Source organism: Prionailurus bengalensis, chromosome E1 (assembly GCF_016509475.1).
Source record: "Prionailurus bengalensis isolate Pbe53 chromosome E1, Fcat_Pben_1.1_paternal_pri, whole genome shotgun sequence".
NCBI classification, from domain to species: domain Eukaryota; kingdom Metazoa; phylum Chordata; class Mammalia; order Carnivora; family Felidae; genus Prionailurus; species Prionailurus bengalensis.
Window position 1 is genome coordinate 38,007,859 of NC_057347.1, and position 15,722 is coordinate 38,023,580.

The window sequence follows — 15,722 nt, forward strand, 5'->3', positions numbered from 1 at the left end:
CGTGGGTTTGAGCCCCGTGTCGGGCTCTGTGCGGGCTCAGAGCCTGGATTCGGTCTTCCTCTCTGTCTCCCCTGCCCCCCTCTCGTGCTCTATCTCTCTCAAAAATAAATAAAACATTAAAAATTTATTTTAAAAAAAAAGGATATTGTAAATCTCAGAGCCTAGGGATGGGCTTATCCGTGTGGTGATCAGGCAGCCTCTAACATGGCCCCCAGTGGCCCTGCCTCCTGGTGTTGACACCTGTGGAATCCTGTCCTGAGTGTGTTGGACCTAGCGACTTGCTTCTAACCAGCAGAATATGGCAAAAGTGATGGGATGGCACTTCTAAGATTAGGTTACAAGAAGACCGGCTTCTGTCTTGCTCACCCTCTACTGCTCTCTTGCTTGCCTGCTTTGGTGGAAGCCAGCTACCATGCTATGAGGAGGTCCACGTGTCAGGAGCCAAAGGGGGAGCCTCCTCAAGGAAGTGAACCCTGCTAACAATCACGTGAGAGCTCTTGGAAGCAGACCCCCACCCCAAACAGTTGTTGAGAGGGCTGTAACCTGGCAAGCACCTTGAGAGCAGCCTGTGCAAGACCTTGAACCAGAGGACGCAGCTAAGCTGTGCCTTGCTTCCTGATCCACAGAAACTCTGGGATAACGTGTGTGTGTGTGTGTGTGTGTGTGTGTGTGTTTAAGCTGCTAAATTTCAGGATAATTTGTTACGCAGCAATAGCTAACTAATACAATCAGAGTGACACTGAAACTATTTAGCAACCAGCTCAGAACATGTGCTACCCAACCAGTTAGAACAGATGCTGCCTGGAGCAGAGGCTTGGTGAGCTGCTTGCTAGTGTCCTGGGTGTTCAGGGAAGGTCAGGATGGGTAGGTGGAGTAGAGGGAACGTATTTTATGGAAATACTCACAAAGGGGCCTAAAAATAGCTGTTTGCAAGAATATTCACTGCAGCGTTATTTGTCGTAGCAAAATATTGGGAACTGTAAAGCCTATGTCCAGGGGATTGGCTAAATTAAGGTACATCTATGCAACAGGCTATCCAGTAGCCACTAAAAAGAACGAGGTGTGGGCTGATACGGAAGGATGGGCAGGATATACGTTGTTCAAGTGCAGAACAGTGACATCACATGCCATTCTCTGTGTTAAATATCCAAACGTATACTTCCCTGTAGGCTTACAGCTCTAGAAATAATCGGGTAGCCCTGGTGGCTTCCAGGAAGGGAAATTAGGGGACAGGGGTCGGGGATGGGAGAGAAACCTGATTTTTTCTATACCGTCTTTTGTATCTTTTGAGTTTTAGACTGGATACGTTTATTCATGAAAAAAATATCATTTTATAGATTCCGATAAGGGAGAGCATTCATAAAGAACAGGATGGTAATTCATGTTGACGGCACAAAGCTCCAAGGTGTGGTGCATCAAGTGCAAACAGCCGCTCTAGCAGGTGACTTTTTGCTGCTCGTTGCAGAAGTCACATGAAAGTGCTGTGGTCCTGGCATCTGACCTAAGACACACCAGCATCAGGACATCACGTGCTCCTCTTTCTGCACTGTTTGCTACTGTACCGGACGCCCTGCTGGACTATAAAATACTGAGTCGCGTGATAAAGGCTGGCAGAGAAAGATATTCTAATATAGGACTCACAGACTCGACGTGCCAGACATCAGGCCAAACACTTGTTGGACGTCACCGTGTTCATCTTCACAAGTCACCGCAGGGAGCATGAACCACTTATATCCCCAATTGCCGACAGAGAAATCAGCTCTAAGAGGTTAAGTGACTTGCCAGGGGTCAGATGCTTACGGAGAGTTTGGATTCGAATCCCCGCTTCCAACTCCAGAGCCAAGCCCCTAACACTATACTCAACCTTGCACGTGGCGGCTCCTGGATAAAGACTTCTAACATGAGCCCTTGGTCCCTTCCCTCAGATTTCTGTTAAGGACAGAGGCTCTGCTCAGATGATGAATCCCTCCATATCTTCCTCTTCATCGTATCTCAGTAGCACCCAGAACATAGTGGCCTCGTGCATAGCAGGAACTCAGAGCATGTGTATTGATGGAACTCAACCAACAGATGTAAGTAAATATGCTTCCCCAGGAAGCCCTGGAGTGTCCAGAAAGGTAGTGCCGCGCCCGTCTACAGGATAGCACTTTGGTGGCTCCCAAGCACATCCTCTCAACCAGCCTGGTGTGGCTAGGGTGGAGTTCAGAATGTTCCTTGGTCCCATCAAGCACCGGTAGGGACAGAAAAGCGCAGACAAGGGTCTCCTGCTTGGGGTCCTGTAGGTTAGACAGAGGGACTTTTGTATACACAGCATAGCAGAAGAGGTCGGGTTCAAAAGACTCTGAGCCAAGGATCCAGAAGCAATGGACAGTGTGCCTACGGTGCCTCCCCCAGAAGTGTGAATTCAAGACCCCCATGGGGGTGAGCAGGGGATCAGAAGAAGAAAAAGTGCTGTGATACCAAAAAATATCAGAACTGGAGGAGGACCAGGAAGGAAAAAGCAATGTTCCAGCTACACCCCCATCTTACAGATGAGGCAACTGAGGCTAGAGAGATGTGATTTCCTGAAGTACAGACAGTTAATAATGTGGCTGGGACTGGCCTCCATCCCCTGAACCCCCGGTGATGCTCCTATCACGTGGGGTGGGGATGTAATCATGGTTGTGTTCTGGAAGGACTAAAAAACCCTAATCTGGTGCCTGTGGAGAATTTCTAAGTGGATGTGGTGCTGAGTGGCTCCCCATTCCCCTCCAAACCCAGAGCGTCGCCTCCCACTGGAGATTTCATTGGGAAAAAATGGTTCCTCTGCTTTAATGAAGGAAAATCAGAACTCATTATATGTTTCATCTTCCTTCAGCGCCCCTCAGCAATCAGCCATCCAGCCACCTCCACCACTGCCAGTCCCCCCGCCCCCAACCCAGTCTGGGTCAGTCGGAGCTCCGTCCAAGCCCGCTGAGCGCTCCACGGAACCCCTGGGGACTCACCTGGTACATCCGGGGACGGGTTGAGAATCATGAAGGCATCTGACAGGCCTGCTTTGACGGGGTGCTGGGAGGAGCTGATTTCCAGGACAGACATAGGGATCTGCAGCCAGGGGAGAAGAGGCTCCATCTACCCCCTCAAAACACCCTTGGACCAGCCTGGACATCCCCTCTGACCTCCACAGCCCTCTGCCTGTTCCATGCCACCTCTTGGAGGACTCAAGGACATCTCAAATCCAGTGGGTCCCCGTTCAAATTGCAAGTCTACTCCAACCATCTCCAGCACATTTCTTTTTTCTTTGCCATACCTCCACGCAGGCCGGAAACCTGGGAGTCACCCTTTCTTTCATCTCCGCCCTCCTCCACCTCACACATCTCTGAATCCTATTAATTAGCCTGCTAACGGGCTCTTAAATCTGTCCAGTTCTCTCCATCTTACCCTACCCTACTCCAAGCCGGCAACACCTCTCTCTCCAAAACCACCTCCCAACCTTTCCTCTGAGCCACCAACAACCTGTTCTCCATTCTGAAGCCAGAGTGACCTTTCTCAAAGGCAAATCTGGGTGTTCTCCTGCCCTGTCTTGCTCCCCACTCTCCCCTCCAGTCTTGCTGTCTTCTTCCTATGCTTTGTACCAGCCATGCTCTGTCCTGCCATAGGACCTTTGAGTGTGCTTTTCTGTCTCTTCTTTGATTCCTTAACTCCTACACATCCTGCAGATTTCAACTCTTTTCCTCAGGGAAGCCTCCCCTGACCTCTGCTGAGGTAAAAAGCCTCATGAAAGAGAGAAAGAGAGAAAGAAGGAAGGAAGGAAGGAAGGAAGGAAGGAAGGAAGGAAGGAAAAGAAAGAAAGAAAGAAAGAAAGAAAGAAAGAAAGAAAGAAAGAAGAAAGAAAGAAAGAAAGAAAGAAAGAAAGAAAGAAAGAAAGAAAACAAGAAAGGAAGAAAGAAAACAAGAAAGGAAGAAAAGGAAGGAAGGAAGGAAGGAAGGAAGAGCATCATAAAAGGCTCCCTTCGCACCAGGCACCTCGACTTAGGAACACTTGTCACAGTGGTGATTCTACATTTGTCCCTGCAATTACTGTCCATCTCCCCAACCAGACTTCTAGCTCTACAAGGGCAGGGCCTATGGCCATCTCATTAACTGCTGTCTGCCCAGCACCGAGGCCTATGCCTGGCACGTTGCAGGTTCTCTACAGATATTTGCTGAATGAAAAACTCCAAGACCCGGCCACCTCTGCAGCTAAGCTCACTCACCTCTTTGTAGCCAAATACAATGCGGCCGTCTTGGTGCAGAGCTGCCTGGAAAGTGAAGCTGCCTCTGTCTTCCCGGCCTTGGAGGTAGACGTGGTCCCACTGAACAATAAAGACCGTCCCTAGGGAGGGGAGCAGAGACCCGGCTGGACAGGAAGGTAGTGCAGGGAGGAGGGCCCCGCGGAATCGGCGGCCCACACAGGTCTGAGGGTGATTGGGTGCTCAAGGGACAATCTGGTGAGAGTAAGAAACAACGAAGGTCTCTGATATTTGTCACCTCTGCTAAGAGCCAAGCACTTTTCTTTTGTTATCTCGTCAGACCCTGCTAGGTAGCAGGCATCTTGTTGCCATCTTCTAGATGAGGAAATTAAACACGGGGAGGTGGGGTGGTGGCCTTGCTGTGTGACCGTGGGTAAGTCCCTTGTCCTCTCTAGACTTTGGGCTCTGCTAAAGGGGCTGTGCCCTGGAGCCAGGTGACTTAAACTCTGAGATCTGTGCTCACCATTGTCAAAGTAAGCGACTGTTGAATTGTCAGAGTAGCCAGGGTTGAAGTTGGCCATCAGAGGCGCCACATACTGAGTAGCCGTGAGCATCCGGTGGATCGTGTCACCCATGAAGATGAAGCCTGGGGTGCGGACAAATGCATAGAAGTCACTAGAGAAGGCCTAGAGAGGTTGCTTCCTTATGCAGGAAGGGATAGTGCAGGTGGGGCTGGAAGAGAATCTTGGACCTCTGTCCCCAACCCCCACCTGCTGGGCTCTGGGTCTGGTGTGTGGAGCAAAAGGGCCCCAGACCAGAGAAGGTTCTCCCTGCCCCTCCAGGTGGGCACAGAACTCCCACCTCTCCCTGTCCCTGGGAAAGGGCACAGGAATCAAAGATGGGCCCCTCATCTCGACAAGGAGCCTGATCCCAAGAATCACGTTCTCGTGAAGTCTCCTCCTCTCTCTCATTCACAGACTCAGAAGCTCAGGGACCACAGGCATTGCCCACGCTAGCCTGAGCTAGCCCAGAGGGACACACACACACACACACACACACACACACACACACGGGCAAGTCAGCCAACATCAGGAAGGTGGTCCAACACACACACACTGTTCTCCCTCCTGAGAGTGAGGTCCCGAGAGAGCCCAACGCGGTACCCTCCCCAGTCTCTCTATACACCCCTGTCTCCAATAAACCTCCCCAGGTAGGTCCCTCACGTTCTGGCTGAGACTCCAAATCTCCCCCAGTCCCACCAACACAGCCTTACCTCCGGTTGCTATGGTGATCTGCCGCAGAGGATGCCCGTAGAAAGGAAAATCAAAGGACAAGACCACTCTCTGCAGGGCACGGGAGAGAGTCAGCATGGGCCATGCTGTAGGCCAGGAGGCTGGGCGCCCACACTGCCCCATGCTTGTCTGGACAACGTAGGGGGCAGGCACGTCCAGGGCAAGCCCCCAGGACCACAGGTGGCCACCTTAACTCTGGCCACCGCCCCCCCCTCCCAGGGTTCCCCGGAACACACCTCCCAGATCACAGACCTCAGGTCACAACCATGCCCACTGAGCGGGCATGGAGGGTTGGCCCCCAGCCTCCCAGCCCAGGGCACCGCTGCCAGGGTCTGGCATACTCACCGAAGCCTGCCGGTGAGTGTTGGAGAGGATTCTGTGGACCTTCACTTGGCTCTGGTTGGCCTTGGCCACGTCTACCCACAGCTCCCGGCTGCGGGGCTCGCTGGGGCCGTACAGACGGGACACATAGTAGCTGTGGTTGTCTTCCTGCCGCCACCAAGACAGAGCCCACAGGAGGTATGAGGAGCAGGTGGCCAGGAGCCATCCTCTGCTCCTCCCCCCCCCACACATGCGAAGTCACAGCCCTCCCTGACACTGGGCCTGTAGCCTCGAAGGCTCGTGTAGGCCTGGATGTCCTGGGCTCCCCTTGGCCCCAGACGACAGCTCAGTACCAAGCCCCTCGCCATGCCCCAACGGCTCTGGCCCCAGCCAAATCCACACCCGCTGTACCCACGCTTAGCCCTGCCGTTCCCAGACAGGCCAGCAGGCTTTCCCTGCGGCCCCTGAGTACCCACAGAGCACGCCCAAGGCAGAGCTCAGCTTGGGACATGAGGGAGAGACGGACAAGGCAGCCCCAAACAGAGCTCTTGTCTTTGGGGAGCCCCCGGACTGAAGGGGAGACCCAGTCCTTGCCCTGCGGTTACCCTGCTTAAGGAAAAAGAAAAAAAAAAAATGGATCTTAGAAGCCACCAGCCCAAAGATGGAGGCCGACCCTTGATCTTGGGAAATCGCTAGTCTGATGGAGGAGGTGGGACTTAGGCGAATGGAACACACAGACACAGACCTTCCCGCAGAGAGGAAGGGTAGAGAAGCAGCAATGTTCCTTCGAGACATATTTTTAACTTCTGCTACGCGCCCGATGCGGGGAGGATAGAGAACAAGCCAGAACGCGGCAGGCTGGGAGTTGATTCTGTAAAGCCTCTTCTGCACGGGAGAATTTAGGGCCAGGACTTTTAAGAGGACAGGGAATAGTTAGCAGAAAGGGTGGCAGGGCCAGGGGAGGAGGCGATGTCACAGCGTTTCAGCCCATCTGGGAGCGCCAGCCACGGGGGGGAAGGAGGCAGAGCAGGCTGGTCCGCTTGGCTGCCGCTGCCGAGACGGGGCTGCTGACCCGTGAGGAGACCTGGACGCGGCGGGTCATTAATCAGGCTGTCCAGTGGCAGTGGCTGCAGACACATCAGAGCAGACCATGTTGTCCCTGCCAAGCCGCCAGCTGCCCAGCCAGCTCTTGCCCCGGGACCAGCATGAGCAGGGACGAGGGATGCCTGTTCTCTCCACCCGCCAAGAGGCAGACTCTGCTCTTCTGACAAGTGACATGCTCTGGGGATCTGGGGTCAGGGCAGGGTGCGGGGGGAAGATGAGCAGAAGAAACATGGTGTGGCGGGGAGGGGGCGATCTCCACCGCCACTGCCTGGTTCCTTCCCTCCGGCCTCCAGACTGCCCACCCCTCCACCCACCCTCAGCGCGGCTGTCAAACACACATAAAACACGTGCGAGGCCACATCGCTCTGCTCACAAGCCATCTGGGGCTCCCACCGTCCTCCAGACAAAACCCAAACCCTACCCTGACATGCGAGGTCTCATCAGGAGCCAGCTCCACTGTCTCTAGCATCGCTGCTCTTGCCTTCTCTCATGCCCCGTGCAGCCTTGTGCACCCACTCACCAGCTCAGACTCCCCTGACAGTCTCAGGCCACCAGTGGTCACTCATGCCTTTGCACATGCTGATCCTCCTGCCTGGAACGACCTTCCCTGCCTTCTCCCCCCAGCAGATCCCCACTTCTTCAATGCTCAGCTTAAACCATCACCTTCTCATCGATCTTCTCCCCGCTACTTGCCCAGTGAGGACATCCATCCTTTGCAAATAGCCCCCGCCGTCCACGGGAGTTCTCAAGAGGTGACTCATGTGTGCTATTTGGGTCACATGGACCCACCTTTGTTGGATTTCTGGTTTTACTCATAAGACCACCTGAGGGGCCCACCCTGATGCCACCACCCCTGGGGTAAGGGCCAGTGCTCGTGCCAATGATGCCACCTCCCATTGCCGCCGGTTATCCACCCTGGGGACCCAGAGGAGGAAGCGCTGCTTCCTAGCTCCGCCCATGGGCACCGAAGCCACTGTGCTGGTGCCCAGAACTCACAGCCTCCCTTGGGAAAGCAGTTCCTTCAGGGTCTGCTTTTCCACCCACTCCCCAGGGGATCAGATGCCACATGTCTTTGCCCCCTGCACCTTCAGCTCTCCTCCACCTCTGAGGAGGATTCCCATCTTGACCCCCAAAAAATGAAAACAGAAAAAAAAAAAACCACCCGCCGAGAAACAAAGCTCTATGCACACCAACTTATGCAAAGAGATGTGCCCAGAAGACGAGTGTGATGGCCCCCAGCCTGTTTCCTGGGACTCACGTGTGAGTAGTTTTTACTCCACCTCAAAGCACAAAGGGAGGGGGGACCTGAATAGCACTACACTGGGCAGTCTGAAGGACCCCAACTCTGAAGCCAGTTTAGGGTCAGCTAAGACCACCCGCCACAGCCATGGCTCCAGCCTGAATTTCCCCCCACTTACTCCAGACAAAAAAGTGGTTTATTAAAGGGCATCAGTGAGCCTAAAATTTTGCCTGCTGGAAGAAAGGCACTCAAGTTTAGGTACCATTCAGCCCATTATTTAAATGTCTGCTCCCTCCATGCCTCCCCCCACCCCAAGCTATGAGCCACTGACACGCAGGGATGGGTGAGGCTGCCCCTGCCCCCGCGACTGAAGACCCTCACATCCTCAGAGCTGAAGACGTATTTGCCAAGGTGGGGACAGCCTCGTGCCAGGAGCCCAGACCCCGTGCCAGGAGCCCAGGTACTTTTGCCTCGTACCTGGCACTGGGTCAAAATTTTGGAAGTAAACCCACCTCCCTAATTTCTGGGCTGTCTTTACGGGTGAGGGGGAAACGAGCAGCCCAAGAGAGCAAAGCAGCGTCTAGATGGCACATCAGTCCCTTTGCATGCCCTCCAGGATTGTGTCCTACAAAAAAGGTATATTCAAGTCCCAACCCCTAGTACCTATGAGTAAGACCTTATTTGGAAGTAGAACCGTTGCAAACATAATCAAGTTAAGACGAGATCAGACTGGGGGGTGCCAGAGTGGTTCACTTGGTTGAATGTCCGACTCTTGGTTTTGGCTCAGGTCATGGTTCGTGGGTTCGAGCCCCACACGGGGCTCCACGCTGACAGTGCAGAGGCTGCTTGGGATTCTCTCTCTTCCTCTCTCTCTCTGCCGCTCCCCTGCTCGTGCTCTCTTTCTCTCTCAAAATAAATAAATAAACTTTAAAAAAAATGATGAGGTCAGGCTGGATTAGGGTGGGCTCTAAATCCAATGGTGGGTGTCCTTGTAAAAGAGAGAGAGAGATTTGGATATAGACACACAGGGAAACGGGGAAGAAGGCCATGTGACGACAGAGGCAGAGATTGGAGTGACGTAGCTGATGAGCCAAGGAACACGAAGGAGAGCCAGGAGCCACCAGGCTAGGAATAGGTAAGGCAGGGTTCTCCCCTCGAGTCTTCAGAGGGAGCATGGCCTCTCTGACACTATGATTTCAGACTCCCAGCATCCCAAACCGGGAGAGAATAGATGTCTGTTGCTTTAAACCGCAACGTCTGTGGTAATGCGTTAGAGCAGTTCTAGAAAACTGTTATGTAGGCCGAAAGATATGTGTTGCTGTGGCTCAAGTAGGGCAACCCTGAGTCGTCTCCCCCTTCCATGTTATCGCCCTGCTTAGAACGATCTATGGCTCCCCGGCTGTATCAGGATGCAGACCACGCTCCTTACCATGACCTACAAGGCCCTGTGGGGCAGACTCTGGACATGCCTATACACTATCTACTCCCTCCTCTTCTTTGCTAACAGAACATTGGGCCTGTAGCAAGCAGCGATGTAGCCAGCTAAAACACCTCATTCCCTGGATGTGTTAAGGGTTACCACGTGCTATAGGCTGGCTAATAAGTGAAGATTCTCGTGCAGCTCACATGTGACTGCTTGTCCCTCTTCCCTTTGCCCTTCTCCTTATTCCTGCCTGGAATGTAGATAAGATGACTGGAGCTTCAACAGCCATCTTGTGAGGATAAGGACAAGAGCCACGTAAGGATGGTGAAGTGATGAGCTGGATGGAACCTGGGTTCCCAATGATATTCTGGAGGGATGCTCGTTCGGCCCTCTGTGACACGAAAACACAAGCCCTTCCTGATACATGGTAGTCTGGCTCCCACCCACCACCCCCATGTACTTCACACCCCATGTGCTTCAGCCCCGCTGGGCTTCTTCACTTCCTGAAATCACCAAGTGCTGTCTGCCTCAGGGCCTTGGCACCTCCTGGGCCTCAAAACCTCTCTCCCACTCCATTCAGGAGCTGAGTCTTCCTTTTCCTTTAGGCCTCAAGTCAGCAATCACTAGCTCAGAGCACCTCCCTGATGCCCCCATTACTCACCCCACCCTGGATTTCTCCCTCCCAATATGTCGCACACTTGTGATGATTTACTTGGTTTTTAGGCTTCTTATCCCCACACCTACCTTTCCTGTGAGACCATTCCCACACGGGTGAGCTCTGCCTTTAGCTACGGTGGTTAAGCACAAGAGTATAGGCTTTATTGGAGGACGTGCTGATGAGTGAACGGTCACAAAGCACAGCCCGTCGAAGACCTGCTTATCCTCTGTTTTGTTTCTACCACCACGCATTCTGGTGTCCAGAATGGGATCGTGTTACCCAACGAAGCGAGGCGGCACCAGACGGGGTCCAGACACCCGCCGGTGTGGTGGGAGTCAACCAGATGCAGCGCTCAGCTAGGAACCTGAGCAGACCTGTGTTTAAAACCGCTGCTTGGAGGCTTGGAGAAGGGTCTGGTGTCCATTACCTCCTTCCTGGGACTCACCAGTGAGAGCTTTTGCCAAATCTCCAAGCATCAGACATGAGGGGCCTGGGCAGAAGCCACGCTCTGCGGTCGGAAAGCCCAAACAGATGCTAACACGTCTCTGCTGCCTCAGCTAAGACGGCAGAGGGTGGGGTGACTAGGGACGCGTCTCACTGGCCCCATCTGAAACCAGGGCAGTCACGCGCCATGACAATGGCTTTTCCTCCGTCTGTGGTTTCTCGGGTCTTTAAGTTACTGCCCCACTGGAAGGTGCCATGGGCCACTTTTCAGTCATTGGTTAAAACTTCTCACATCAGAAGGACCAACGTGGGTCCTTTATGGGACACAGAGCTTAGGGGACCATGTCATGCTCATCTCCTCACCCCCCAGCACCTACCTAGTGCAGGGTTTGGCACCTGGCACCTGGCAGGCGTTGGGATCTGTCTGCTCAATGCGTTCAGTCACAAGGATCCCGCAGCCGACGGGGCCGGAGGCTGTGCCGAGGATGCGTGGTCTGGTGACAAGGACAGCATCCTCCCTGAGCACCAGTGGCAGGTGATACAAAAGCCACGTGTGAAGGAAACAGCTGCTTCCTCTGGGAAGACTTCCCAAGTCTGTGGAAAGCATCCCGTAGCCGGGACGTCCTGCCCACAGGAGGAAGTCCCCTGACTCCTCAAGCTCTTCTCTGAGGAAGTGAAAGTAGCTAGGGAGTCGCTCTCGGAGCAAGGAAGAGGTGCCCTCGGCTCCGCCAGCTGAGACACAGCAGAGTAGGGGCGAGTCCGTCAGGGCAGCAAGCGCAGAACGCGGGTGACTGTCCTAAGCGTGACTGCTTGTCCACAGAAAGGAGAAGGAAGACCTCATGTGCATCTGGCTTCAATAAATAGATGCTGGGTGAGTAAAATAAGAGACAAGAATTGGGGCGCCTGGGTGGCTCAGTCGGTTGGGCGTCCGACTTCGGCTCAGGTCCTGATCTCACGGTTCGTGGGTTCGAGCCCCGCGTCGGGCTCTGTGCCGACAGCTCGGAGCCTGCAGCCTGCCTCGGATCCTGTGTCTCCCTCTCTTCCTGCTCCTTCCCTGCTTGCACTCTGTGCCTCTCTCTCAAAAACAAAAATAAAGAAAAACATTAAAAAAGAAAAGAGAGAGAGGCCAGCACTGAGGTGGGCCTGAAGACACAGAGAAAGCAGCCCTGGTTGCTGACTGATTTCCGGGTTTCTGAGGTCAGGCTGTCCGTTATCTCCAGTCTTTGGATCCCACGGTAGGTCTCTAGCCCTCGGTAAACATATATTACTTTTTGAGAGAGAGTGAGCGCGTGCCAGAGCGCAAGCAGGGGAGAGGCAGAGGGAGAGGGAGGGAGAGAATCCCAAGCAGTTCCACACCCAGCACAGAGCTGACAATGGGGCTTGATCCCAAGACCCTGATTTCACGACCTGAGCCGAGATCAAGAGTCTGACGCTCAACCACCTGAGCCACCCAGATGCGCCTCTACCCCTCACTATAAACCTTTCTCCTGACACAGTTCAAATAGCTCCTCGGAACCAAAAGGGCACTAACTAGAAGAGTCTTGTTCGTGGGGTGATCAGAGGGTCATCCAGAGAGACCCCAGACGTCCTTCACCGGCACAGACCGTGAGAATACGAATGGGAAGAGACAGGTGAGAAACTCAGTTTCTGGGAGAATTTTCCCTGACGACACACAGGCCGCCATGTTTTTCTTCTATAAAGCCAGTCACTGATGGCTTCTTGACTGACTACAGAGGGGAAAAGAGCCAGTGTGGGATTCCCCAACCTTAGGGGCATTTCCCATTTTCTCCTGCAGGCCTCTGTTCATGCTGCCACCAGCACCAGCAGTTCTGATGTAGGAAGTTCACCCGTGACAGAGTTGGATAAATGTTTCCCAACAACCATTCTCTCCTTCTTCCTTTAGAAGCAGAACCTTCCAGGGTTTTTTAATGTTTGCATTTTATTTGTTTTGAGAGAGAAAGAGAGAGCATCTGAGCAGGGGATGGGGCAGAGAGAGAGAGAGAGAGAGAGAGAATCCCAAGCAGGCTCCTCACGGTCAGTGCAGAGCCCAACGTGGGGCTCAGTCTCACGAATCATGAGATCATGACCTGAGCCAAAATCAAGAGTTGGACGTGTAATGGACGGAGCCGCCCAGGTGCCCCCCTTCCAGTTTTCATTAGGCAAATGGCCACGCACCTAAGACTACGTTTCCTAGCCCTCCTTACAGTTAAGTGTGGCTACATGACAATGTCTGGCCGATGGAAGACCAGGAGGATGCTTGTCCTCAGTAGGAAAGGGGAGCCATCTTGGACCACAACATAGAAGACATAAGTTGCAGAGGGGAGAACAGCAAGATAGAGGGAAGCTGGGTCCCCAACACCATGGAGATGCTATGTCAAGCCTGCTTACTTATGCTCACACTATTACATGGGGGAGAAGAAAAAACTCTCATGCCCAAGTCCATCATCAGTTGAGCATTTATTAAAATAGCTGAATGTGTATCCTAATTAATACAAGCAAGGTCCTAGCAGCCTCCTCAGGCAGGTCAGACTGCAGGCTTCTTCACTGTAATCCATATACACACGTCTCTCAAAAAGGATTTAGAGACCGTGCCCGGCAGTGAACTTGCCCCAGGAGTTCACCCGGTTCGGGCCTGTCACTGACTTGCGGTCTGTGGGGAAGTCCCACTACCCCTGAGGGCGGCCCTCCAGACACTGTGGACTGCAGGCTAGAAGCCGTGACAGTGGTGGCCTGACCTCACAGAGGGTCGGGGGCATAGCCTGAGCCAGATGACTTGGCAAGCCCACCAAAGAGAACTGTTTCCTTGAAAAGCCCCGCTCCGCAATCCACATTCGTTCTGGGAGGCGGCATGATGTAGATTTCAAACATTCTTGGTCATGAAATCCTTTCTTCCAATCACATCAAAGTACGGCCGTTCTGGGGGAAGGAAAGAAGGGCCTGGAGCCCGGCCTGCTGTGCGACTTCCTTCTCCACCACCCTCCATTCCATGGCAGTCCATGCAGAAAGCACCTCTGCGAACCCTTAGGGTTCCACGGGGTGCACTTTGAAAACCACTGCTCCGAAAAAAAAAAAAGAAAAAGAAAAAGAAAAGAAAAAACCACTCCTCTAGGATCAAGTGCAGGGTCTGTGGAGTCAGACGGACCCAAGTTCAAAAGCTGGCTCCACTACATAGTAGCTGGTGCCCAACGTTACTCTCCTCTCTGAGCTTCAGTCCCTCGTCAGTAACGTCGCTCACAGACTTCTTGAAAGGATTAGACACAACACATCAATGTGAAGCTCTTAGCCCAGTGCCTGGTCCACAGTAGGTGCTTGCTAAGTAGGAGCTATTACGACGATTTTGTGGGACGTTTCCAAGACAGGTTTTCATCGTGGAGGCTGCCTCCTCAAAACCAACCCCAGCTCCATCCTAAACGTCCGCTGTTACGATGTCTCTTCTGCCTCAATTATTCATGCCTGGAGCCCGCCAGGCACTTCATTTCTGACAGCGGGACAGCATTTACCTTGGCGGAGCTCAAGACGTTTCTGGACAGGAACTCCGGCTAAGCTGTCACCATCGACCCATCAACTGCCAGCCAACTGGCAGGTGAAAATGCTGGGGCAGGCGACCAAGGGCACCCTGCGGGGCCTGCCGGAGAGGCCTGGCCAGCCAGGCTTGTCAGGACGGTGCTCCAGGCAGCTGGGTCCAACCCAGGAGGTGCTGGTGGGATTTCTGGGGGAGGGAGCATCCCGTTCACTGCCACCCCCATTCCATGAAGCCTTATGAGACCCCAGAATGTTTTTCTAGATCCCTGCTGCTCAAAATATGCCCCACGGACCAGCAGCATTTGCATTACCTGGGAGCACATTGGAAATGCAGAATCCTAGGCCCCAACCCCAAACCTGCTGGGTCAAAATCCTAATTTGAACAAGCTTATCAGGGGATTCTTTTGCACGATAAAGCTGAAAATCACTTGTCTAGAAGCACCCCCTGTCTGGACCAATATGCCACTCATTTTCCACAATGAGATAGTGGTTAAATCCTTGGACTCCAAAGGCAGAAAGACCTGGGTTCTTGTCCTGGCTCTGTCACTCATGAGCTCTGCAACGTTGGGCAAGCTCTTCACCTCTCTGTTCCAAGACAGTATTAGAAACATTTGCCTCCTGGGCGGTAGGTGGGTGAATTAAACGTAAGGCCAAAGAATGAGGTCTGCACTCAGGAAGGGCTCCTATAACATCACCTGTTATTCCTATTTTCCCTTGCCTCGTGTATCCACATCATAACCTCTATTTGCCCTCTGGAGGTATTCGAGCCTCAGGTTGAAATAAACCCGCACAGAACACTTGTCACCACAGCAGCGCAGAAAGCCCTGGAAAGGGAGGGACCCAGGCCGGACAAAAGGGCACTGGCATCAGTACTGAGGGCCTACTGTAAAGAGGTGTCAGGATGGACGAGGCTGACCTAGGGAGGCCCTGGAAGTGGGGGGTTGGACCAGACTCAGAAAGAGGGTACGGACCAGCTTTCTAGACCAAGCATTTCTTTAATTTTTTTTCCAACGTTTTTTATTTATTTTTGGGACAGAGAGAGACAGAGCATGAACGGGGGAGGGGCAGAGAGAGAGGGAGACACAGAATCGGAAACAGGCTCCAGGCTCCAAGCCACCAGCCCAGAGCCTGACGCGGGGTTCGAACTCACGGACCGCGAGATCGTGACCTGGCTGAAGTCGGACGCTTAACCGACTGTGCCACCCAGGCGCCCCGACAAAGCATTTCTTAATACCCCCAACGCTTCATGGAAATGGAAGAATCATCTTATCCTGGCTCTGACTCAACATGTGGGCTGTGGGAGGAGTATCAGCCAACCCAAGATTTTGACGGCATAAATATATATCATACAACCACACAGAATTAGGACAAGGAAAAACAAAAGCAAAAACAGACTCCCCCATCCCTCATCTGTCCCATGCTGGCATATCTCCTTCTCGTCTTTTCTATGTGTATATAATTTCACACGGTTATAATCCTGCTGATCATCCATTTGTGTGGCCTGCTT

The 15,722-nt window shown here is 53.1% G+C and overlaps 1 protein-coding gene across 3 annotated transcripts in view; it reads right to left on the reverse strand.

Annotated features, from left to right (window-relative positions):
• PLXDC1 (plexin domain containing 1) overlaps window positions 1-15,722 on the reverse strand; it is a 62,348-nt gene that overhangs the window by 27,709 nt on the left and 18,917 nt on the right. For all 3 annotated transcript variants that reach the window (XM_043584274.1, XM_043584273.1, XM_043584275.1), the window contains exons 3-7: window positions 5,849-5,992; window positions 5,485-5,554; window positions 4,735-4,857; window positions 4,236-4,354; window positions 2,985-3,084 (exon numbers count right to left, since the gene is read on the reverse strand). In XM_043584274.1, coding sequence (XP_043440209.1) covers window positions 2,985-3,084; window positions 4,236-4,354; window positions 4,735-4,857; window positions 5,485-5,554; window positions 5,849-5,992 — 556 coding nt within the window. The remainder of the gene's footprint in view (window positions 1-2,984; window positions 3,085-4,235; window positions 4,355-4,734; window positions 4,858-5,484; window positions 5,555-5,848; window positions 5,993-15,722) is intronic.